At 53.8% G+C, this 25,878-nt stretch overlaps 1 protein-coding gene across 1 annotated transcript in view; it reads right to left on the bottom strand.

Annotated features, from left to right (window-relative positions):
• The window catches only part of ADAMTS10 (ADAM metallopeptidase with thrombospondin type 1 motif 10), a 59,421-nt gene that overhangs the window by 11,170 nt on the left and 22,373 nt on the right, over positions 1–25,878 (bottom strand). The window contains exons 4-15 of the mRNA XM_075736336.1: positions 24,127–24,286; positions 21,937–22,154; positions 20,605–20,688; positions 20,110–20,255; positions 17,123–17,166; positions 15,831–15,936; positions 15,518–15,664; positions 13,284–13,425; positions 9,698–9,805; positions 6,353–6,498; positions 5,855–5,918; positions 4,920–5,022 (exon numbers count right to left, since the gene is read on the bottom strand). Of these exons, the coding sequence (XP_075592451.1) occupies positions 4,920–5,022; positions 5,855–5,918; positions 6,353–6,498; positions 9,698–9,805; positions 13,284–13,425; positions 15,518–15,664; positions 15,831–15,936; positions 17,123–17,166; positions 20,110–20,255; positions 20,605–20,688; positions 21,937–22,154; positions 24,127–24,286 (1,468 nt within the window). The remainder of the gene's footprint in view (positions 1–4,919; positions 5,023–5,854; positions 5,919–6,352; positions 6,499–9,697; positions 9,806–13,283; positions 13,426–15,517; positions 15,665–15,830; positions 15,937–17,122; positions 17,167–20,109; positions 20,256–20,604; positions 20,689–21,936; positions 22,155–24,126; positions 24,287–25,878) is intronic.

Raw genomic sequence — 25,878 nt, 5'->3', positions numbered from 1 at the left:
TGGGCAGCCATCCCCTGCCACCGCCTGTTTCTGCCTCTCTCCCAGCCTTGGCTCCATTTTAACAGCTCTGAATCAGCTGCAGGGATCCTCCTTTCTATCATAACTCCTCACCACTGCTGTCCCATGCCCAGGCTGGCGCCCAGCACCCTCCAGTAGTTCCGAGTGTAATCGTCACGGCCTCAAAAGAGGAGCCCGTGGGGAAAACTGGAATGAAAAACATAACAAGCAGGAAGAAAAAAAAAAAAAAAAAGAAAGAAAAGAGGGAAAATAAAAGATTGGGGATTGGTGGCAGGAAGCCAAATTTCTTCCTTTGCCCTGACTTTGTTAAAGGGCTGCAAAAATGGTGCAAGTCCATGACCTCAGCTCATCACAGACCCGGGGGTGTTCATGGGGGTTTCCTCATTGCCCTTCCCTTGCTGGAGCCCAGCAGGATTCATGTGTGCACATATACTTAAATCCTTAACAATTCTTTCAAAGAAAGAAACCTTCTTTCAAAGTGAGATCAGCAGAGATGTAGGAAAGTGTGTAGAAGACAGCAAGCCCTCCATGCTGGGAACGTTGCCCTGGTTGCAGCCCATCACTGGGCTACCTGAGCTCAGGACGTCCCCAACACTCCCTCCCTGGTGACAATTTCCAGGCAGGATTTGCCGCTGGCAGCCAGGTCACGCTCCCAGCGATCAGAGGAAAGGAGGGGCGGGTATCACTGCCCAGCGTCTGTCGGGAACTGGACTTTTCCCAGTACTCAGCCAGCCAAGAGGTACTGGAGGGGGAGTCTGGGCATCGCCTCATCCCACCCCTGGGGGTGGCCATGGCACAGACAGGTTTTAGTCAGGCCAGGAAGAGCTGAAATCCTCAGGTGATGCTTCCACTGACCGAAATCCTGGGATCTCAGCAATGGAGGGTCGTGCTGGGCGATGCTACAGTGGGAGAGCCGGCCGGGAGCGAAGGGCTGCCCCATCTCCAGGCTCTCTGCTGCATCCCTCCAGCCCTGCCCACGGCATCCTGGGGAGCTTTTTGGTGCCACAGGCCAGGCAGGCTGTGAAGGCAAGTGTCTCTGAGAGGAGAAAAAGGGTGAACTGGAGGCAGCTGGGCCTTACTGGTATCCAGCTGGGGATGGACTGGATCACAAATGTCAGGGCACAGACACTGAACAGCAAACGCAGTCTCAGTTTGGAGCTTTACCCAAGAGCCCTAGTGCAAGGTGGTTCCTTAAAAAGGCACCTTTCTAAAGCCCTAGACCAGTGACAACTGCGTGTTCCCACAGCAGCAACATGGCCAGGGTGAGTTTTGGACCCCAGAAACAGCACGACATGCCTTGGCATTCCTGGAGATGGGAATTAAGGACTATATTTTCACCAGCAACCAGGGTCCAGCCTCTCCTCTCCCAGCGTGGGAACGGTTTGGTGGGAGCTGTGCTTTTTGGGGTGGGAGCCTTAAGCCCGGCAGAGCAAGGCAGTGGTCTGCATCCTCCCAGGCTGGCTCACTGCTGCCCAGCGATACCCGCATCCGCAGGGCATGAGCGGGACCCTCAGCACAAGCCCCGTGGGACATTTGGCAGCAGAGAGGCAGGAGAGGCTCTGCGGTGCCCGTTGTCACCTGCGCACGGTGGGGCCACCACCGTGGGAGAAGACCCTGCTTCCCCAGAATGAGTTGGACCTCCTCAGCCTGCCCACTGCCTGGTGGATGTTACTAATCGACTGGGAAACGAGCAGCAGATCAGACCATACAGCGTGGAAGAGCACAGGGTCTGCCATAAACACGGCACGGTTCCTAGCCCCTCCACCCCCAGAGAGGCGAACCCCCCGGCCACGCATCGGCCCACAGAGAGCCGCCCGCCCTTCACTTTGGGCTGAGTCTGCTGCGGGTACTCCTTTTAATATTTAATATAGCTATTAAAATAGAATGGAATATTTTCAGTTGGCTACGTGGTGCCTCAGAGGATGTTTTGTTCCTCTTGCCTGCCCTGTCCCATAGAGGAATTAAAGCCCATTACAATTTATGATGAGCAATCTCCTGTTTTCTGCAAGCCCCTGCTCCTCCCCATCCCTCTCCCAGCCCCGTGAGCCGCTTCCACTCTCCCCTGGGTCTTGCATCCGCCAAGAGCTAAATGAATAACTAAGCAAATAAAGCAAAATAAACAAACAATTAAAGCCGCATTTCATGAGGTATCTGCTGACTGTTGAGCTCCGAAAGGCTGAGCTCAGCGCTTCTCGCTGGGCCTATGTCTTGCGATCCTGGGGTCTGGGCTCCGCGACCGTTATAAATCACTGCCAGGAAAACACGCCAAACTGGCCCCACGCAAAACCCACTGACCCAGCGGCCGGCATCAGGCTTTCAGCGAGTGGCTCTTTCCCTTCCCAAATTCCCTGTGGGATCAGTGCCCTCCCCTATCCAAGCCAGTGGGGTACTCCTTGTCCTCAGGGTGGGGGTGCTCCATACCTGGGATATTTCCCTGAATGTCTGATGGGCAAATGGCACAGGCACCCCTGCACCACCGCACCTTTCGGCAAGGGGGGGGTGGCTCAAGGGTGCGGTGCCGAAGGCAGTGGCGGAGCTGAGCGGGGGACAAGGCTCAGCAGAGGGTCAGGGTGGTGAATGTCTCCCAGAGCGGGGACACATGCCCAAAAGCAATCTGAAGAGCAGATTTGCTACCAGCCGGAGGGCAGACTGCCTGAGGACGAGGCCACCAACAAGGATGGATCCTGGGGGGGCTGCTTGTGCCAGGAGGGAGGGAAGGACTGACACACGTCACCCCAGAGCTCTCTGGGCACCACTGGAAGAGCCCAGGAGGGAGTGAGGGAGATGATGGCCAGCCCTCATTGCCTTCCCAGTGCTGGGGTAGGGCAGGACTGCTGGCACTGGGGCTGCAGGGGAAAACATGGGTCCTGAGAGCAAAACAGCCGTGGCACGGGGAAGACAAGAGAGGCCGTTTCCTGGGATTCTGATCTAGGACATGGAGGAGAGGGTGGAGGTGCGAGGAATGTTCCCTGCCTCCCCCCGGGATGTGTCTCTGACACCCAAACAACACCGAGTATCACAAAATCCTGCAGGCAAGCGAAGAGGTGAGTACCTGTGCTGCCAAAGTCACAGTCATAGAACCACAGAGGGGTTTGAGTTGCAAGGGACCTTCAAAGACCAACGTGCTCCCCCGCCATGGGCAGGGACACCCTCCACTAGCCCAGGTTGCCCAAAGCCCCATCCAACCTGGCCTTGAACACTGCCAGGGATGGGGCATCCACAGCTTCTCTGGGCAACCTCTGCCAGTGCCTCACCACTCTCATCGTACACCGTTTCTTCCTTATATCCACTCTAAACCTACCCTCTTTCAGTTTGAGACTGTTGTCCCTTGTGCTGCCACTACAGGCCTTGGTAAAAAGTCTGTCTCCATCTTTCTTAGAAGTCCCCTTTATGTACCTGGCCGCAATCACGTCTCCCCAATCCTGCCAGATTGCCCAGACTCAGGAAAATATGTTTGTAGCTGAGGGGGGAACAGTGATGACGCCTTACTACCTCCACGGTCCCAGCTGACCTGAGGGTCTGGTGTGGACAGCCTGTGCCACAAAGAGCTAATCCTGCTAATCCCATCAGGAGTCACTGGCTGACAGCTCCCCAGCAGGCGGGTGTCAGCACACACGATTTCTTGAGAGCTGGGAGATGGGCGCTCTCCTGGCTGCCAGAACGGGCTGAGGAGCTGCAGCTTCCAGCACCTCTCTACTCGTGTGAACGTGCATCAGTTTCCCTACCTGGACCACCGCAAAGGAAGACAGTGAATCCCTGTGACACTGAATAAATGAACCATAACTGCTAAACAACACGGCTCGTCATGACCATTACCCATGGCCAACCTGGAGAGATGAGACAGGGAGCTCACATGATCAAAGGTGCCAATGCTCACAGCCTCCTGGGTACAGGATGGGTTTCATCACCTTATTTTATGGAAGAAGAAGCTGAAGCAGAGAGAGAAGGGGGTTTTTTGAAAGCCAAAGCAAAAATCAGTGTCAGAGCCAGATTTCAATTCAAGAACTGGTCAACCGTCCTCTAGACTCAAACCACTGGGCCATGCCTGGGGAAGAGAGAGGTCCAAGTGAGGGCAGATCCAGCCTGCGGGGCTGTCAGCCACCTTGGGATCCCTTGGGGTCTTTGTGTGACTTACTGCTTTGCAATTTTATTACATTTTTATTGATCCATCCCCTGCAGCCTCAGCACATCTGCTCCAGCTGCAGGAGCCCCGCTGGGAGGTGTCCTTATTTACACAGCTGCGAAGGATTTCCCCAGTCAAGTTCATTAACTACATGAAGGAGACGTGCTGTTCTTTCGCATTATTAAGAGATTTCTGCCACAGAGGCCTCCTCCTGCCCCCTCTCCTCGCTAGACACTTCTGCAGGACACAGGAGGACTGCCCTCGGGAAGAGTGGAGCTCTTTGAAGGATCCACAGGTTCACCTCCCTTTTGCACGTGCAGGAACTGGAAGCTTTACCTGCCTGCGCAGGGAGCGCTGCCCTGTTTTCTCCCCATCAGGTGGTACCAGGCACTAGCGACTCCCTTCTCTTGTCTGTCTTCCTCTTTGCTCACTCAGCACTTAAGACTCGAGGAAAGAAGTTGAGCAGCTCTGATGCTGCTGGAATTCTTTCTAGCAGAGTGATGAAGTTAAAGAGCAATTGCACAGGGGTAAGTAAGTGGCCCAGGGCACAGCAGGATGGTCACGGGCCAGCACTGTGGGCAGCCGCCTGGAGCGATGCACGCCAATCCGCAGTCATGCGAGGGAGAGGCAGCATGCCCCCGGGACAGAGAGTGTGCCCACCAGGCCACTTGGACCATGAGAATTGTCCCTGCAGAGAGCAGGGGAGACCAAAGCCCTGCATGGCCCTGCTCCAGTTCTGCCTGAGCCAAGGGATGCTCAGCCCAGACCCAGCACTCACCTCCACGGTACGTCTTCCAGGTGTAGTACTTCCCTCGGAAGGGGACGTTATCGAATTCAGCACACTGCAGCTCTCGGAAGTCCTGGGAGCCCGGCGGGCAGTCCTGCAGCCACACAGCCAGCGATCAGTGCGTTGGCGAGAGCAGCTTGCCTTATCTGCTAGGAGGGCAGGAGCTGCTACGGGGAGGAGGACACCTGCCCTTTGAGGAGACGGACAACAGCCCTGACAACTGGACACTGTTACAGTACGGCAGGCCCATCCTTCCTGCAAAGCTAAACACTTTGAAGACTATACAGCATAAGACATTGGGCCCCAGCTGGTCTGTCCGTAGATGCAACACTTGCTCTTGTGAGCAATCCTTTAAAAGCGGGGTGCAAAGCCCAGGGGAAGCAGTGAGGAGCCATCTATTTCCTCACTACCAGCCTGTGGATGTTAAAGTTACTATTTCCTAGGTCCAAAGCTTCACTGAGCTTCCCTGCAGCACACCCTTCTCTTTGCTCCCCTTGACGTTTAACCCTCAGCCCTGGGAAGCTGCAGCATGTTTTGTGAGTGTCTCTCACCTGACCAGGCTTGCACTTGCAACGTGCGAGAGGCAATCGCTGTCATGTCAGCGCTGGAAGCCTCTGATCTCTCCTCCTTTGCCTCGTTATGTTTTCGGGCTCCTTCTTGATGCCGAAGCCCCACAGGTATGTGCCATCCACCCGCCCTTGGAGCCAGCTCGCAGCCGGCGCAGACGTGCATCATCCTGCTTGACTTTCCCTACTGTGGGATCGCGGCCGGCACAGCACGGTTCGCCCCCATCCCACCCTGCTTCCTTCTCCCGTGGGTCCCACGGCTGCAGGGAGAGGGCTGATCCCCAACACAGCGCTGCCCGCCCCACCGGCAAAGCCCTGCTAGCCCACCGCCGCTCGTCTCCCAAGCCCAGCGATACTCACGTCGGTGTTGCAGGACCGGTACCGCTTCCGCTCCCCCAGGCAGTACTTCCCTCCGATTGTGGGCCTGCGAAACCAGGAACGAGATGGGAGAACCAGTTCGGGACAGTGAGCTGCATTTGTGGTAGGCGGCTGCCCAAGTTTGCAGGAGCATCATGGCTCTTCCCAACCCTGCCCCGCTGCAAGGACGGATCCTGCCTGGAGAGGCTACTGCAGAAGCGCAGCCCCCCAGCAGACCTCACATGCTCAGCTCCACAACAGTGGAGTTGTCCAAGTGACTTTGGGTCTATGGCTGCGGACCCAACACCAAGGGCAAGAGTACCGAGCTGTTGTGAAAACAGGAGATGGGATTTGCATGCAGGAGCCGAGACCCTTCCAGGAACTGAGCGCAGAGCTGCACGGGCACCTGGCTGCCGCCTTCCCCACGGACCCGAACAGCGATACCGTGCAGCCAGGACAAGGCAGGGCAACGCTGACATGGCCATGTGCATGTAGACTTACCGCGGGCTGTCGCAGTGGCGAATGGATGATGATACGCCTCCGCCGCATGTCCTGCTGCACTCTCCCCAGGATGACCAGGCTCCCCAGGCACCGTCCACGCCCTCCGGTCGGGTGCCGAAAGGCACACACTCCCTCTTGTAGCACCACTGGGGAAAGACAGAGCTTCAAACACCCTGAGCACATGGTGTTCTCCTCTCAGAGTGCTCCCCAGCCTCCTTCGGACACGGTAGCCTGTTCCGGGCTGGCTGGATCCTGTGAAACCTGAACTCGGAGCTGCGCTGGCCTGGGAATCAAGTTTTTGCAGAGGGCATTTGCCTCCCCCCAGGCACCCTCTCCTCCGAGTCACAGTGTCACCACCTGTGCATGCTGCGTACTTGGGGCTCTCAGGAATGCTGCGACCAGTCCCCCCGCTCCCAACCCCTGGTGCCCCAATCCTGTGGGGCAGGTGGCCACGGACAAGTTGGTCGCTTCCCCACTTCTCCTGTGCAGGGGTCTCGGATGACTGGGTCAATCAGGGTGACACACATTGTGAACAGGGAACATGTAAGAGCACACACACCTCACCGCCTTATAAAAGCACACAGCAGCAAGTCCCAGGTGGGACTCGGACAGGAGCTGCTGCTGCTGGGTGGTAGGGCCAGGATCCCTGGGGGACGTGGAGGCCTCCACCACCAGCTGATTCCTCCCCGGACAGAGTGAATTTTGTATGTTTACTGGGAGCTCAGGTTGTGGTTAATGTGTCAAGATGACCCGATCTGCAAAGGGTCCAGGTTAAATTAAAGTTTTGATTGTAATAACGTTGTCATGTCATTGTTCTGCTGAGGATCCTTAAAGAATCCGCCTGTCCCCGTCCTGTTGGGTGACAGATGCTCATGGAAACTTGCCTACGAAATATTTCCCTTGGACCTGGAAAGCATCCTGCACCCCCTGGAGTCAACAGTGATGCAAGGAGTTGGACACTGCCAGACCTGCTGCCGTTCTCTGGGCACGGTGCCGGACACTGTGCCTTGGGGGCTGAGATAATCCCAGGAAGGAAGAAACTGCTGTGTGCTCCTTCCAGGGACTGATAACCCACCCTGGAGCTGCTGGTATGGCCTCTCCCGGCTCCTTCTGAGCCAGGCTCTCCATGGGCAGCACAGTCGGCAGGGAAAAACGAACCACGGCCTCCCAGGACACTCAGCTAGCCACCTCTTTGCACACCGGCGCCTTTCTAAAGGTGCAATCCCATGCGGAGGAGACGCTCTGCAGGCGCAGCCTTTCTGGTGTCGCTGCTGATGCTCCAGATTGGAGGTACCGGGGCTGGTGCTTTTGCAGGAAGGACCCAGGAGCTTGCCCAGCCCCTGCAAACCCCTCCACGTTTGCTCAGGGCTCCCGAGAGCATCAGTGATGGGCTCTGCCCTCGTGCCCTGGCTGCGAGGAGCACAGCCCAGCTCGCTTTCTTGCGGCAAGCATGGGCAGGTGCCGGCTGCAAGATCAGATACGAGTCAGGGGCATGTGGGGAGGGAGGATGCATAATGAAAGGCATCCTCACAGGGTGCGCTGACCACAACCTGCGTAAAAAGTGCTTAATTAATGGAAATTATAAAGAAAAGAAAAAAAAAGAGATAAAAGAAAATCAAAACAAATCATTTTTGACAGGGAAGGAGCCAGCAAGACAGTGAATCTGCTGTCTGAGCAGCCGGGCTGCTGGGGGCACCCCTAGAGCAGCAGAAACTATCACCAGATCCGGACCTGAAGTCACCCACTGTGGGTTCTTAGGGTAACACAGGTGAAGCTGTAACAACCACGAGGGATCAGTTAAAAATCATGGAGAATTTGGGAGGAGGAAACAACCAGAGGTCTGGGATGCGGGCATGGCCACCATCCAGTACAGCTTGGCTCACTCTTCCCGCTGACTGCTTCCCCAGCTGGGTGGCAGAGCACAAAAACTCACCATCTCTCTCTCCTTTAATCTCGCATAGCTTAAATACCTTCTACGCCCTGATCCTTCCCAGTTAGAAAGGGAGAAGCCAGGGCAGACCTCAGGGAGCCGCTCGAGCCAAGCGTTGAGGTCTGAGGGCTCACCCGGCTGGCGAGCGCAGGGCCCGCCAGGTAGGGAAGGTGTAGAAACGTAATACAAAGGTGGATCTTCTTTCACCCAAGGGTATCAAATCACTTCTGAAGCATGAATTGGTACCGAGGGATGAAGAGAAGCACAGGAAGGTAACTGGGGGTTCAAATCGAGTCAGTATCTTCACTGGGAATAGTTCCCATGAGTCCTGGGGGCTGTGACCGCTTCTCACTTCACTTCTCTTAGGACTTTTGAAGAACCCTGGTTTAAAAACAACTAGGAAGTGTGGGGGAAAAAAGAGATATTTAGAAGTGGGAAAAGCTGGTAAAAAAAGATGACTAGTAGAAAAAAATTGCCATTGTATATGGTGAATCTCCAGCAGCAGAGATGTTCAGCCCCAGGAGCTGCCTATTCCTTTTCAATCTAATTTCCAGCAGAACTAAGATGACTGGCAAAGAATAATGCATTTGTCAAAGCCACCCTCTTTCCTGCACATCAGCTTCTCCAGCTTCTTAAGGATTTGAAATTATTCTGAATTTCTTGGGAATTAGTTTTCCTCTAGTGGAAAACCACATGTCCATTTAATGGAGAACGTCCCAGCCCTGATTCTCCATTGTCCCAATTATTATTCAGTTTGCAAAGACACTTTGTTTTAACAGGGGTACACACTCACTTTATATTGGCACAAATGTGTGTAGGAGGTGCAGGGAATGAAGCGATATGAACAATCAAGACAAAATTCACTTTCAAAATATGTGGTCATGAAAAATCCTACCCTTGTCTCTCAGCTGAGTCTAAAAAATGAAGGTTTCATCATATCTAGCCTTGCGAGGCAATTTTTCACAAGTTCCTCTGAAAGCATATTACAAACCCATTGTCCCTCCTGGGGAAACAGGGGCAAAAAAATCCCTTTTCTCAGGACAGCCAGGAGACCTCAGCAGAGCTGAGAACAAGAAGTTCATCTAAAGCATACGCCACAGTTTGATGTCACCTTACTGCGCCTCCTAGGCGAGACCAAGCAGCTCACTGGAGCAGGGACTTCACAGTCTCCATTTCCAGCAAGATGATCTGTACTTCGGGGTGATTACGGGCCTCTGGGCTCCTTGGCACATCCCAGCCTCCTTCCGTGCTGGCGGGGAGGGTAGGGGTGGCTCTGGGAGGCAGGGGAGGACAGGCTGGTGGGTGCTCTTAAATCAACTCCGTGTTCACCAACGCAAACAATAATCCCAGTTATTGCTGGAAGAGGGGTTGAACCACTCACTGTCAACTCGCTACGGTGCCCCGGGCTTCCTTACCCCCTTTTCAATGGTGTTGGTTTGGCATATGGTCCCCTCAGCAGCAGGGATGCTGTTGGTTATGCAGCGGTTGCTTTTACTCAGACACCATAACTCACTGCAGACTTCCTGCAAAGAGAGAGGTTTTGGGGGAGAGAGGGGGAGGAGGAAGAAAGAGACAAAGAAATAAAGGCAAGATTAGGATTCGCTTGTGCTAGGGCCTGTGAGGCTGGGGCAGCAGCACGCCGGTGTGCTTGAGAAGCACCAGCTGTGCTGGGACACAGGGACAGGAGTGTTCGCAGCATGGTGGGGGGAAAATGAGACAAAATCTTGCAAGGTGTTACCAGCTGCAGTCACCCCAAAGACACTGACAGCTCACCCCCGTCTCTGGACTAAGCCTAAGCACTTCTCCTGCAGCAGGGGTTCTCTGGATTTGAAGGTTCCGCTGCGCTCAGGTGCCGGAGCCGGCTGCCCCGCCAGCCTGCGCGGCCAAACCTGGTCTTTGTGCCGCAGAGGACACATATCCTTGGACATCCCGGGGAGCCCCGAGCCAATCCCGCTGCGCTCCACCTGACCCGTCTCCCCAGGGCTGAGGGATCTTCTCTTTTTTGGGTCTGTGCAGCGGAGGCTGAGCACAAGGGTCCATTCCTAGCACCTGCCATGAGCGTCCCTACACCACGTGGGTCCGGATCGGCCTCTGCGGGAAGCTGAGATTCCCCGGGAGCATCGACACAGCACATCTGTCATCTCCTGCTACAGGAATTCACTGCAGGTGACCACTGTGTGTACTGGCAGTCTCCAGCCAGCCTAACGGTCCTAAAGGGAAGACTCCTCTGGAAGATTTAGAGCTGTTTCCAGAATAATGCAAATAACGACAGATGCTGAGCTAGACCTTGAGCAGCTCCAGAAGTGCCACTTCTGCTCTCTGTCTCTGCTAGCTGCAGCTGGGTCTGTGGAGTTATACTGGGATGAGGACTCCAGATCTCTTTCCAGGAGGTTTCCTGAGCTGCAGATTCCAAGCTTCAACCCCCCCTGACCTCTCAGAGCACCAGCAAACAAAGAGTTGCCCTTGGCTGTTACAGAGCCCACCCAAAAGTTAGGCCCGTGACAGAGACTCTGCAGTTGTCACAGCTGCTAAATCCAGGCCCTTTGAACCTGCTCTGCCACTAAATCAACCAGGCTGGACTTCAACACCTGTAAACTGCAAAGCAACACCTGAAAACCAGACCTGAGTTTCCTGTCAGGTCATCATCCTGCTCCTATTCCCACCGAAACAGGCCTTGCTGCTTTTCAGAGAGCAGCTTGCTGTGACTTAGGTCATACTTGAAAGTATTAAGCAGGTTCACAGTGTCAATGAAGGAAACTCTCTCGAGATGTGAGAGCAGAGCCCGAACAGCCACTGCTGCTGTTAAAGTGCTCCTGGCTCCTGCTAACATGCTCCCTGCACACGCCGGTGCCACCGTCGGTGCGCATCAATGCCACAGCATGGGTGAAGGACCCGGTGCGCTCTGCGCTGCATGCTCCAGTGTCGGCACAGCGACGGCCTGGCCTCCTGCCTGCCTCTACGGCAGCATGACCCACAAGACAGGTCCCGCGGCTGCCTGCCTCCGGTTAGGTATCAGCCTGTTCGTCACACCTCCGGGCTTGGTTCAGCCTTCCAGCAAGGCATTCCTCCACCCGCCAAGGGCTGTGCTCTAAACAGTAACCCATACCCCCGCAGGACAAACTGATTCACCAACTGGGAATACCAAGAGGGATGAAAAGACGAGCCCGGGATTTCTCTGCTACCCTCCTGTTCCGAGGGTTGCGATAGCAGAGAGATACAGGGCGAGCTGGCAAAGGGAAATACTGCGGAGTCTGCAGCGAGGATCGCAGCTCTGAGATGCAAAGGGATTTCGGTTCCCGACTACTTTGCCAAAGTCCAGCTGCAGCTGGCTTTAAGCAGTGAAAGGAGAAATTCTCTCCTATCTTCAAAAGGCATCTAACCCTCCATAGTGGTCTTGGAGAGTCAGTAGAACTATTGGGAAGCAGGAGCTCCTGTACAGTCTCTTCTCTCTTTGTCACCAAGGGAGAGCACTTCCCAGCCTCAACCAGTGACATCTGCTCACTCTGCCCTCATCACATCTATTAATCATCTGCTCCGTACTGGCACGGGGAAGGAATCCCGCCGTGTTTGTGCCATCACTCTGGACTCTGTTTATACGGGGCACCAGATGGGTGGACTCACACGTTTACCCAGATTTATCTGCACGCACTTGAGCCCTTACGCACTTTGGGTTTCTCCCAAACACCATGTGAGACAGGCTGGGCTAGAAGGCTCATCACAAAGACATCTTGTGCTTTTGTGATACTTTATATATACAGGAAGTGTCTGCCTAAGTTAAAAATTAGCTGGGAAACAGGCATGTAAACGTGGAAAGTTTCCATTCCACTGCCTCTGGCTCAGCTGAGGGACCCAGACCGCAGTTGGTAGCACCTGACATCAGATATCACGACCACGGTATTTGGACCCAGACTTCTCCTGCTGAGGCTCTGGGCTTCTCATGAGACCACATCTGCCCCATGTCCAGCAGGCTCTGGGCCCCGGGCCATGTCGAAAGACAGCACAAGACCAGGGAAAGCCAAGCTTTGCCCTTTTGTTCACCAAGATGAGCTGGTGAGACCAGCTTTTGTGTTCAACCATACTAAATAGATGAACACTCAGGGTGATAAACTGGTTCACATCTGGTCGCTTCAATGGCAGCATTGGGCTGGGATTTACATGGTTGCAAGAGAAATTGAACCCCGATCTGACGTGTTTCCTCCTTCACAGCTTTCCAGGGCTTGGACTGGGGTGAGTACACGTGCACGTGTGTTCATCAGGCAACACGGCAGCCCGTGGAGCTCACTGCTGGCTCCTCTGTTTTCTCTAGGCAAAAGTGGATGCATTAAGGAGTTCTATTAGCCCTTTAGTGCAGACACTTCCCCCTCATCACTATGCTCAGATAGCTGGCAACATCCAGTACGTTAAGAACAACAAAACGTCAGGCTGAGATCTTTTCTCCTGAAACAACCTTCCCTTTCAGTGGTTTCCTGCATTCAAAAATCTGGGGATGGCAGCGGGGTGGCAAGAGGGACTTAGGTGCGCAGCTGTCCCACATACGGACCTACAGCGCATCAACCCAGCTCACCTGGAAGAAAGTTTGTCCTCCTAAGTTTGTGCAAGCAGTGTAATGACTTCTAGTAAGGATTATGAAAAACATGTCTGTGTATAAACCCCTGCTGAGAGAGGAGTCTGGATGAGGGGACTGCAGCTTGGCTTTCAGCTGCAACCCTTGGGGTCCAGCAGCAGCCAAGGTATCAGACAGGGGCAAGAGATCTCTTCCCATGGGAATAATCTGATCAAAACTGAGCTGGGGTCAACCTTTGTTGATGGGAAACCACCTCCTCTGTCCTCGCACAGGGACGCAAGGCAAAAAACTCACAGGGAAGGTACCAGTGCCCTTCATTTGAAGCAGGACAGCAAAGCGATGTGGGCAGCAGAGGAACGGCCCCATGGCCCCTTTGCCCTTGTAGCCCCTGTCCTCCACCCCCTGGGAACCGATAGTAAAGCAGGAAGGCTCTCTACCCCGTATTTACACTGGCGAGATTTAACTCCGTACTGGAAACGGCACTGCTCGTCTGCATCGTAGGCCTGTCCTGGAGCCACCGTTGGGTAGATAAAGTCTTGCTTGGGAGGGGCGTTGTTCAGGCATAATCCCATCCCGGAGCTGGAAAGAAGAGATGAGAATCAGAGCTCAGAAAGGCTCACAGGAGAGCATTGTGGTGGAGGACCAGCAGCAGGCACTCCCAGCTCCACACAGGCTTGGCTGCTTGGGGAGATAACTCTACCAGCCTCCTCTGGGCAAAATCGGTACTGAGAAAGTGCTCTGAAGTCTTTCTATCTGTGCTCTCGGGGCTGGGAAGCACATGCTTGTTCCTAGGTAACTCTAGGAGTTTCAGTCTGAGGGTTTTGCAGGCTATGGCCAGCCCCTCATTGTCCCAACAGGTCCTGGGTCCAGCAGACAGAACGCCCAGGGCGGTCGGTAGGTGGAGGAGCTGCCCTCCCAGCCCACGACTGCAGAGCCCCAGCTGAGAGCAACCGGAGGTGCTGAGCACGGAGAGCTCCTGCTCTCCAAGCCTGTCCTTCTGCATGCCAGAGCTTTGTAGGAGCGTCCAAATTTTGCAAGAAACACGCCTTTCCCTCCCCCTTCCTTGCTGCTCTCTAAGCTCTCCCTAAATCACGGCCCCTGTCACCACTCCCCTGGCCCTGTGTCCCTGGGTCTTGCACAGCCCCATCCCGGCAGAGATTCCCGGGGCTGCGCTCAGGCGGGGGCAGCCAGGACAAACCGTGGAGAGGGCCGACATCAACTTGCCGTCCTCTGCCAGCCTGGCCAAGACCTCGGGGTTACCTGAGGACAGACAAGGCAGCCTCTGCCTCGGCGCTCTCCCGGCGCTGTCCGTGCAACGTGCCTCGCTTGCGGTGCACGAACGGGGGTCAAGAGCAAGGGGGACAGGTTTTGCTGCGGCCAAATGTGAGCTGCCAGCTGTGGGGTTTGGCCAAGCGTTGCAGGACAGAGGGGCAGGCAGTGGCCCCTCGCGAAGGCTTGCCTTGGCTGCCCTCTCGCAGCGTTACAACAGCAGCGTCTCCGGTAGAGGTCTGGTATTCAGACTCCCCAGGGACTTCCCACCACAGTGACCCCGCACACTTGCTTCTTCCAGTTGTGACTCAAGCCCTACCCAGTCCTTCTATTAGGTAGTGTCTGCATCCTACCAAAAACCTCACCTAAATTGATTCTGACCGCTCGTTTTGTGATAAAATCCCTAAGGGCTGTCTGAACCCTGGATGAGAAGCTCCTTCATGCTGCAGAGGCACGACTCAGGCAAGGTGACAATACCGAAACTCTGGGACTTCGGAGCCCAAATCCCTTCTCCTGAATCCTAATTAGCCTGGAGAGAAGGAGGCTGAGGGGAGACCTGATCGCTCTCTACAACTGCCTGAAAGGAGGCTGGAGCCAGGTGGGGTCGGTCTCTTCTCCCAGGCAACAAGTGATAGGACAAATGGAAACGGCCTCAAGTTGTGCCAGGGGAGGTTTAGATTGGATATTAGGAAACAATGCCTTCACCCAAAGGGTTTTCAAGCACTGCAACAGGCTGCCCAGGGCAGTGGTGGGTCACCATCCCTGGAGGGATTTAAAAGATGCGTAGATGTGGTGCTTAGAAATGTGGTTTAGTGGCTGGACTGGCTGTGTGAGGTTAATGGTTGGACTTGATGATCTTAAAGGTCTTTTCCAACCAAACTGATTCTATGATTCTAGGATTCTAAAGATGCTTTGGAAAAATTCAAAAACCTCTCTCTTACATTGCCTGTTCACAACTGAAAACTCCCCTTAGTGTCTGGAGAAGCTGCCCAGACCATGCAGACCCTGTCCTGTCTCCAGATCCTCCTTCCCCAGCACACCAACCCTTCCCTGCAATTCCTGGCTGAACTTCAGAAATGTCCAAATGCCACCAGAAGCTACTGACACATTTGTGAAATTTCTGGAAGTGGGGAACCTAAATAAACATCTCACAGCTGCAAGGTAAATGGGGTTAGTATCTTCAGCAGGCAAGCAAATCATGGGAAAGTCAAAAGGAAGGAAGGAAAGCACGTGCCTCTTGGGATAGGATGAGGTGCTGAGAGACAAGACAGAAGGTGCATGGGTTGTATACTTTGGGGGCTTTTCTTTGGCTTTACCCACTCCTCACAAGTGACTGTGAGAGGTTGGAGGTGTGTACTGGTTGCGAGGTAGAAGGAAGGGCAAGGTGAGATGGATTCCTTACTCCAGGAAGCTGGTGATGTAATCCCTGCTGCATGTGGACCATACAAACGGGTTGGTCTTCATGGTGATGTGAGCAGCCATGAGCTTGGCCGTTTCTTGCCCACGGGAGCCGCAGCTGTTGCCGACCCCATCATGATTCATGCCAAACCTAGAAAGCATCGCCAAGTCAATAGAGAGATGATCAGCTGCAGCACTTTTGACACATCTGGATCATCCGTAGGAAGGGTTTTTCAGCTCCTGTTGGCAGGAACAACCGTGTAGGGGCCCTTCCCTGTGATGGCCACTCCCAGGGACTCTTCTGGCACAGTACTCACGTGTGGCCGATCTCGTGGGCAATGGTGAAGGCTGTGGCCAAGCCAATGTCCTCGTTGATGCTGCAGCTTCGTTCTCGTTCGCACATCCCGCCGACGGGGGCCAGGCCTAGGGAAGCCAGATAGACCTGTCACAGAGGGTCAGCACAAAGCATTTGCAGGGGACATGGGTGGTATCTGGGGACTAAGTGATGTGTTTCACACTCACTAACACTGGGCACAGCCTGCTGGGCTTTGGGATGGACCCAGGGCTCTTACGGGCTGTGGGCAAGTGGTCACTCAGCACTGTCAATGAATTCAACAATGACAGTCTTAGAAATGCTATGAATGCATCAAAATCCTTGGAATTTCATATCCAAACCCCAAACTGTGTGCAGAGGGGAGCAGTCCTTGTCATGACACTGGCACTGCTGGTGGAGGAACCTGAGATCAGCTTCACCAGCACTTGGGCATCCGAACCCAGCCAGGACAGCCAGGAAAACTGAGTGAGCCAAGATCCAACCTCATTGTCCACACTTGGTTCTGGCTGACACCCACCATGATCAGGAATCTAGCCTGACTCCATCTGGAAGGCTGGATCATGTAGAAATCCCCCTTGGATCGTGGCAGTGGATTCCCTCAACCCTCTGCCCAGACACTGTGCCACCACCACGGGCTGTGCCCACTGCACCGGGCCAGGGAAGGAACAGTCTCTGTTAAAGGAACGAGTTGAGCTGTCACAGCACCTCCAGCCTCAACCTCCCAACCAGGCACCTCGTCTGCAGCCGCATCAGGTCGGAGATCCACAAACTTTCCCTTTTTAACTGCAATGATTCAGAGCAGTAATCCCTCCCTGACTGCTTAGTCTAGACCAGGGCAAGACAAATTAGGATCTACAGCCAGAGAGGGCTGCAGGGTCTGTCTGCGTCTAGCAGTTTAAATAAAGAACTCCCTTTATAGTCATCACAAAAAAGTCTTATTTCTCTCTGCTAAGCCAGGAATACTCCACTAGGCTATGGACCAGCCCTAGATGCGAACGGTTCTTAATCATCAGGCTGGACCCAACCCAGGGATATAATGGAGAAGTGTTCCAGAGCCCATCTGTCCTCTGGGTTGCTGCTTTTAGTATTTACAGAAGTAAGGAGGCTACATGGTTGAGCAGGCTGGAAACCACGGGGCTGTTCCTGGCTCTGCTGCCGGTGCTTGCAGTAGTGTTGGGCAAGCACTTTCCCGCGTGCAGCCCTCCCCCACGACGCTCCCCAGGACGCGCGTGTTGGTGAGAAGTGCAGCCGAAGGGGCAGCAAAATCCTACCTACCCAGGGTGCCGCAGGGTTTATTCTTGTAGATGCAAATGTCATATCTGCAAAGAAGAGAAGGCAGCATTAAGAACACTTACAATTTTGGCGGCTCCAAAATCTTTCACAAGTGCATCTCCATTTTACCGATGCGTTCACATCCAAAAGACTTCTTCAAAACCACCCACATGGCTCATGCGACACTTCTAGAATGGAAAGTACCAACTGTAACAGGTAAAATGCCTTTGATCCATATTGTACAACACTCACTTTCCCCAGGCTGAGACTCCCAGTGGATTTTAATGATAGCTCCTGTCCCTTAACTACGTGGCAGTGCTGAGCAGGGTCAGGGGTTTGGTTTTGATGAAACGTGGTAAGTCAGCAGGGACAACACTGTTCCAGCCCTGAAGCTCTTTAGGTTTGGGTTGGTGGTCCAGCTCTGCTCACTAGCATCTGGTGCACTCCCAGGAGCCAGACACTTCTCTCCTGGGAGGCAGCGGGCTCAGGAATCTGCCCCAGCAGCGCAGGGTGGAAGAGGACAAGGCCAGCCTCCTGTCTGCAACCTCTGGTCCCTTGCAGCATATCGTATCAATCAAATATGTAATTCTGATTTACTTTTTTTTAAAAACAAGGGAAAAAACCTTCAGTTTGAAAACCTGTTCTATTTCAAAACCCACTGTGGTTTCACTAAAATGCTAAAGTGATTTTTTTAATATATTTTTTTCAGTTTAGTTCTTTGCTGAGAATTTTCCAAACAAATTCAATATGGGTTGATTCAAGATGACTCTTCCCTCCGTTCCTGGCCTCAACTTCCAGCCATTGCATCAAGGAATCGACTGTTCGCACATCGTTAGCCGCGTACAAGGAAAAGCTAAATGAGGACAGTAAAGTAAAATCTCCTCCAAATTGAAATGCAGCACCCTCTCACTGGGATGCGGTAGCAGCTCCAGAAGAGACCAGTTTGGGTCAGAGAGTGAATATTATCAATTAATTGTGGAGACGAGCTGCATGCCCTCCCTGCCTCTGTTCAAATACTTCCTCCAGAAGGTGAGACTCCCCAGACATCTGGGTCTTTGCAAAATCTGGGCTGAAAAAGGTGAGGCTAACACTCAAATCCATGTAGGGCAGGCGGGAGGACCGGCAGCAGCTGGGCTGGGGTGCCCCAGAGCTGGGCTAGGGTGTTGCTCCTGAGCCCCGAGGTGCATTTCAACCTGAGTGCGAGCTGGGCTCAGAGCACAGAGGATGCTGACCATGGTGCGGGTTTGGGGAACGCCCGCACGGCGAGCAGGACCATTCAACGCCGCTCACCCTGGTGGCCCCATGGGGATGAGAGCAGGGAAGAAGCAAGCTGATAGCACATGATGGGTTAAGTGTAATGTGTTCCTGGTGATGGCTCCTGTCCTTTTGGCCCCTGGCGCTCTATGGAAGTGTCCAAACCCCTGGCAGGAAACTGAGTGAGTGAAAAACATTTGTTGCTTTGTTTTGAGTGAATACCGTTAAAGCCTTCGGAGGCTCTAGTTTGACACGTCCCTGCAAGAGAAAAAAGCCCGCAGCTCAGCAAGATGTTATCGGGAGACGAGGAATTTATTAGAGATGGGGCCGGATGCGCTGGTGCTGTCCAAGCCTGGCGTGGCTGGCCCGGCGAGCCGCTTTGGGTTAACTCAAACATCTGGTGGGAGGCTGAAGAACTCGCAGCCAGCGGCACGTGTGGTGGGAAAGGAGGAAAAGTAGATGCTGCAGCCTCGGGAGGGTGAAGCTGGGGCCGAGGGGCTTTTCACTCTCTCCTCCCCTGGTGCTTGCAGGGTCTCATCTCCCGAGTGTCCCAGGAGGGATGTGCCAGGCTGCGTGCGGCTCCTGCCACTGCTGGGAACTGGAGCAGGAGAGTGGCACATGGTGCCAACGAAACCGGCTCCCACTTGGAGACTCCCCTTTCATTTCAGGACTTTCATTTTAGGACTTTCTTCTGCTCCGCAAGAGGGAGAAAAAAAAGGTGCAGACAAATCTTGGGTTTGCCTTTGGCTTCTCCCCAGGATGCTGCCCCTCTGCCCAAGCAGGGTTGGCACAGCTGGCAGCTGAGCTGCCTCTTAGCACCCTCCATCCCCTCTGCCCTTTCAACTCTCCCTCCAACATCCTCTGTCCTTCCAGCCGCCCCTCTGTTCCTTCCACTGTCCCTGTCGTCCTGTCTGCATCTGCTCTCCTTCCGACTATCCGTCTGTCCTTCCAGCCATCCCTCCCGTACCCTCTGCTGTTCCATCTATTCTGATGGGGGTTACTTGTCCTGTGTGTGAAGGTTCAGACCCCTTCACCCAGCTCTGGAGGTCTAATTCAGCATCCAGGTTAAGCTGTTGACCGTTGTTACAGGAGCAGAGAGACCCAGCTGGGGCAGGACTGCCCTTGTCCTAAGGGAGTTGGGATGAAGTCACTTCTTCAAGGGTGTCCCTCAGCTACCAAGGAGAGAGGTCAGCCCTACGTGTAGGCACCTAAAATGCAGTGAGCCAGATCCCGTACTGGCTGGAGGCACGCTGTCACTGTCATGACACTCAGGTCCCACTTGTATCTTCTCCATCTTTCACAGTGGGGGCAGATGGGGCTGTCAGTAGGATGCCCGACGCTCCATGACTCCAAGGTGGGTTCCCACATACATCCAACACCGCCGTACACACCGTGCCATTGACTTTTGGTGCACAAATACCCGTGGCTGCAAACTAAGCTCCTTGACAGCACAACAAAGCCTTAGGGAAGACACTGGAGGACGATAACTATCTGAACTGCAATAATCTGCATCGCTGCAAGGGGATCATAGAATCGTTTAGGTTGGAAAAGACCTTTAAGATCATCAAGTCCAACTGGCAAGTTGCCAGCCTGAGGGACAGCCGCTGCCAGGCAGCTCGTGGGGGAACGTATGGGAAGGAAGCCTCGGATGAACCACTTGGATAGAGACAGAGGACAGCTGCACCGAGGACAACCCCCCATGAGGACAGTGTTGCCAGGGCCGGGATCAGCCTTACCTGGTGATCAGCACTGCGGTGTCGTGGTTGGCTATGCCATTCTCGGGGATAGCATTCCCATTGCCATTCCTGTTCACAATGGACTTCTGCCACTTGCAGAAGCTGTCCAGGGATTTCCCGGCGTGGTGGTTAATCTCCAGTGTGGGCTGGAATGGAAGCAATATGACGTGTTCCCAAAAAAGCTCTGATATGAAGTTACTGCCTATTCCCATACCAGCAGAGCACTGACACCAGTCCAGATGACCCCACTTTTTCACGGAGGCTATAGGGAAGCAAGATTTTAGGAGTACTGAAACTACTTAAAGCTCCCTAAAGCCACTAGAAACAGTCCTCAGAGTCCCAGAGCTCTCCTCAGCCTAAACCTAGTCCCCAGCTGCCATTGAGAGGATGTGGTGCACCCAGCAGACTGCACTGGGGGGACCTCCCAGGGGACACACAGACCCACAAAGGCAGTGCAGACACATGACGGAAGCAGCTTGGCAAAGCCCACCTTACCTGATCCTCAGTGAGGAGAATCAGCCGGGTCACCAGGATATTGACTATATTGCCCAGACTCGAGTCCTGGAAAAGTTTGGCAACCTGACCTCCAAGAAACAAGAAAAGACGAGTCTTAAAAATGAGCTCACTGGCTGAGTGACGCAATCGGTTGGTACGTGCTGGGCACCCAGTGGAGGGAAACAGGGCTGCTTTGTCTGTGTGGGCTGCAGGGTCTGAACACAATTTTTTCTCAGAAAGCAGAAATGGATATGGGACTCCACATCACCACTTGGATTGCAGAGCCTCCTAAACCATCTTCAGACCTTGCTGTGTCCTTCTGGGGAGATTCAAGGAGTGAAGCTGACATCCTGCAGAACCCGCTCCTTGCCTGGACCTCAGGTGGGGAAGTCCCACGGTCCTGGCGTTACGCAGCCACAGCTTTGCTGACAGCCCATCGGCAGGGAAGGACACAGCATCTCTCAGAAATCTGCCGCCACACGATGGGTGTTTTACAGCAGATGAAACAGTTAGAAATGGTATTGTTTTAAAATCTGGCATCTGCTTTAGAAATGCAAACAGAGCAAGCCATGAAAAGAGATCCTGCAGAGGACAGGACAAAGAGCCATCACAGAGGGGCTTTCAGCAGCTTGATGGATAACTTCCAAGCCTATCTCACCTCACAGGAGGATTCAGCACGGCCAATTCAGGCTGTAAATGCATCTCGCCTGGTATCCTGCTGCCAGCAATGACCCAAATGTGATGCTGCAGAGGAAGCTCCTCTGCAGTAACCCAGAGATGCAGCAGCATGGTATGGAAGAGCAAGGGTATTTCTTCCTACCCCTCATGCTGATCAGCCCCCCAGGCGTGAGAGCTCACTGTCCTTATGCTTTCCCATGTGTTTCTCAGCTTGGCTGGCTCTATTTGCAATGCTAATTTGAGATGAGAGATGCTGTTCAAAGAAAGGGCTTTGTTTCCCCAGACCAGATCCGGCCTTTAGCACGGTCAGATGGGCCAGAGTTTACCTCTCCTACAGTGCCTCCACTATACAACAGAGTCCCTGCAGGCTCCGGAGTATCGCTGCTCAGGAGCAGAGGCAGCATGTCAGGATTTTTGACCCAAACATCTTGCTCTGGGGCTGGGGAAGAAGCCACTGCCATCCTGGAACAGATCCGATTTCCCCACTGCATTCCCTCCATCCTGCTTGTCTTCTTGCAGGAAAAGCACATGGCACCCTCTGCCAAACCCAGACATTCGGGGTGAAGAACAGGATTTAGTCCTACTTGCTCTCTGCTGCTGGGCCTGTGAGCCCCTGGGGTCCCCCAAGGTTCATGATGTGGTTATAACACTTACAATATTCATGATGGCCAAGATGTACTGCTCTATGTCCCGCCGCCCATGGTACCCCACCATCATTTTATCGGCCACCACCAGGGTCTCCACGTAGCGCTCCGTGCTGACAGATCTCTTGAGGGGCAGCTGGCCTCGCTGGCTGTGGTTGCCCGACGGCTTCAGAGGGGAGGGCTTCAGCGTCCGCAGCCACCAGTGCCTCCCCTTCCAGGGCTTCTCATCTGAGGAGGGAAAGAGATTTTTCTGTTGCCCTCCAGCGCCAATTCAGCAGCACACAGGGGTGAGGTGCAGGCAGCGTGAGCTCGGTTTCAGGGAAGAAAAGGCCACCGTGAGGCTCTTTACGCACTACGCACAGACCCAGCAAATGCCCCACTGCCATCAGCTGGATCTGCTGAGCTCTTCCTGCTGCAGCCCAGGGCTGGCCCCGTGCTCCTGCCAGCCCCACTGGCATCCTGCCTGCCCTCCTGCCTGCCCTCCTGCCTGCTGCCCACACACCGCAGGTGGAGGCACGCACCCGTCCTGCTGCTGCAGCCCCATGCACTTCATCACCTCCGCTCTGTCACAGGGAAGAGTGGTGTGGATTTAGAAACTACACAGACATACTCTCAAAATAAAGCCATTGCAGATCATTTCCTCTTTCCTTTTCCTGCCAGGACCTGAATTAAGGACTTGGCTTTTCCTCCACAGAAATGGCTGCAGCCTCCAAAGCGGCAGCAGCAGGATCGTAGGACTTTGCTCCAGGCTTCAAGTGCTACTGACTCGACCCTAAAGATGTCCCCAGCAGAGCCACGAGCTCCAAACCCACGGCCTGGAGACCACCACAGGGCAGGAGAGCTGACTGGGGGGATTACAACCACTCTCCTACCCTGTCAGGAGAGCCAGCTGAATCCTCCTCCTCTGCTCTGATGCTGGCTCATCAAACATCCAGCAAGACGGGGAAGATGGGCAGATCACAGGCAGCCCCACAGCGAGGGACTGTGGTTGTTCTGAACTGTATTTGGCCGGTGGCTCCCAGTGCCTGGTCTTTGCTTTCCAAGAACCAACTGGGAACAGGCTAACTTTCGTCTGGAAGCCGGGGAATGTGGCAAAGAGTCAGCAGAAGGGCAGCCTGCTGGCGCTTCGGCCACCATGACTTTGGGAGCTGGGACAGGACGACCTAGGCCAGACAAGCACAGGTTGTCTGCAGAGATGCTGGCAGGTCTGGGGACACTCGGAGCCTGCTCAGAGCAGGCAGGTAGTGCCCCGGTATCTCCAAAGGCTCCATCCCTTCCAGTAGTGACTCCTCATCTGGTCAAGTGTCACCAGCAGGGCACTGGATGAACATCCTGAAGTGACACACAAACCTGCCAGAAGCATCTGGGAACAGCTCTGCTTCTGCATCTACAAACTCTAATCCATAAAATGTGAGCTGGCCCCTCTGCAGGGATGGCATCTCCTCTCATCCCTACAGAGCCAGGGGAAGGCTCTGTAAACCGAGGGAGCAGCACCCTGTGCGCATGCAGCATTTTGGGTAGGTGGAGGAACTGCACATTGACCAGAGCCAGGGATTTCAGCGAGTCTCTGGGACACAGAACAACTGCTAGCAAGGGCACAGGCATGTGGGGACAGGCCAGGGCAGACTTGTGAGAATCCTTTAGGAAGTCAAAGGCCTGTAAGTGTAGAAATGAGGTAGATGTGCAATTGCCATTCTGAATCAACATCTCCCAGAGCCCACTGTGACTAACCAGATCCCACATCCCACCCTACAAGGCATCTTTGCACTTGGTCTCTAACAGCAGCAGATGTATCTCAACGTGGACACCATCTTCAGTGACTAAAATCCAAAGACAAGTCTCTGCTGTGCATGCATAAGCTACAATTTCTCAATACCTTGTAAATTGGCCAAATCTGGGAGGATTTTCTTAGGAACAATAAGAGGTTGTTTTTGTTTTTTTTTTTTTCCTCTTCTATTGCACGCTCTATTTACAATTTAAAAGCCCTGCTGAGAAGAAGAGAGTACAAGAGCTGTCCAGAGACCAGGCCACAAGAAATCCTTAACATGGGTAAAAGTAACTACAGAAAACTTTCTTAAACACCAGAGATAAATTTGGTTCTTTGCCACACAGGGCGGTGTGGACCTTCAAAGCCCAGTCTACCTGGACTTTCCCAGCCTGCCCCAGGATGGATTGAGGATGTGTTGGTGGGTACAGATACCTAGCACGCCGCAGGCTGCATCCATGTGTGGGTACTGGAGAGACGATCGCTTGTACACGACGTGGGGGCTGCCCTTGCCCTCACTCCCTGTGCTGACATTGGCTCCTGGGCTCAGCGGTTCAATGAAATATTCCTCCTCATCTGCGACGATCACCCCATGCTGCAGAAGGAAAGAGACAATAAAAGAGGTAGGGAGAGAACTGGGTGACATACCGGTGGCTTCTCGTAATGAGCTTTCTGATGATTAACCACTGAATTTCTGGGGGCTGACAAATACTTTTGAGAATGTGAAGGAATCCTTCATTTACACGCAAACACTGAACTGTGTGAACCTACAGGCCAGAAAAAACCAAGCCAGATGGTCATGGATGCCTTGGGACATCTGTGTTCACTAAAGTCCTCTGGAAATCAGTCTTTCCTTGCAAAATTATGAATAAGTTGTTTCCTATTCCACCCACTCAGTCTAACTGAGAGCTGTCTGTGGGATCCTAAATACCATACCTTCAAACAGCAGCACAACTCAGCAGCGAGATCTGCCTCCTGTGCTTTTCAGCCTCACCTAAGATCCTCTGAAAGCAGCTCAGGACCCTTACCACCAACTGGGAAACCCAGGTACAGAGCTGCAGAGAAGTGTAGATGTTCAGAGGCTTTTGAGAAACACACTGAATCTTTAAACTCTGCGGTCCGATTGGCAGTCAGGCAGCCAGCAGGAGCCACGACCTTTGTCTGCAGCCTGAAACCTGCGTTGTGCCCGGCAGGCATTGCTGCCCCTTTTACACCTCAGCCAGATGATCTTGTTTCTGCTCCCTTACTTGTTTATTTAGCTAGTCAGGTCATTTTGTTGTTCACTTTTATTTTATTCTTTGACTGAAAGAATCTCAGCTGTGAGCCTAGACTTCGCTGTCTGCAAGTGGACCCACTCGTGTGACAGCGATGCCCAGCAGCAGCAGACCCAGCAGGATGAGCAGCCAAACTCACCAGGTGCTTGCAAGATCTCTCCTCTGCAACCAGTCCTACCTCACAGAAAGCCTTCCCTCTACCTAAAAGGTCTGAGCAACCTACAAAGCTTCTGGCAGCCCAACACGAGACGAGCAGAAGCTCTGTTGCTTTAACATCTCTCTCCTGGCATTGAATCTCACCTAACATGGGTGTGCTATCAGCTGAACTTTACCAGCAAGCTACCGAGGCACAGAAACATGCCAGACATTGCTCAAACAGGACAAGAAGCATCACAAAATTTTAAGACCTGCGTTACCTGGCTGTCCTCCCACTTCCTGTGCGCAAGCATAGCTCTGGGTGCAGAGACACCCCTGGTCCTGCCATCAGCTCTGCACCGGGGTTGTCCTTCGGATGTCACAGCACTGTACCAGCTCCCCTCTATGCAATGGGGAGAGGAGCCCTGATCTGCCGGGACGGGGAGCAGGGAATCAGGTCTCTGTAAAACATCTTCAGGTCCTCACACAGAGCATGGAAGGCACCACCAGCGTAACAGCGTTATTGCTGGGCATTCGTAGGGGAGAGCCTCTCTGGGGTGGATGCTGCCTCCGAAATAGGTTTCTCCCCCTCTCCCTCCCCGCCAGGAAAGCTGAATCGGGGCAGTGTGTGCACAGCGAAGTCCCCATCTCCAGAGTGCCGGGGGATTTCCTCCTGCACCAGGCTCTGTTGCTTTTGGCTTGACTCCACCTTTTCAAACACAAGTGAGGTACTGTAAGGTTAGCCTGGCGAGGGCTTCGGCGGAAAGCCGAGTGTCGG

Source organism: Balearica regulorum, chromosome 26 (assembly GCF_011004875.1).
Source record: "Balearica regulorum gibbericeps isolate bBalReg1 chromosome 26, bBalReg1.pri, whole genome shotgun sequence".
Classification (NCBI taxonomy): Eukaryota; Metazoa; Chordata; class Aves; order Gruiformes; family Gruidae; genus Balearica; species Balearica regulorum.
Note: the sequence above shows the minus strand (reverse complement) of the source record. Positions and strands in the feature narration are given on the sequence as shown.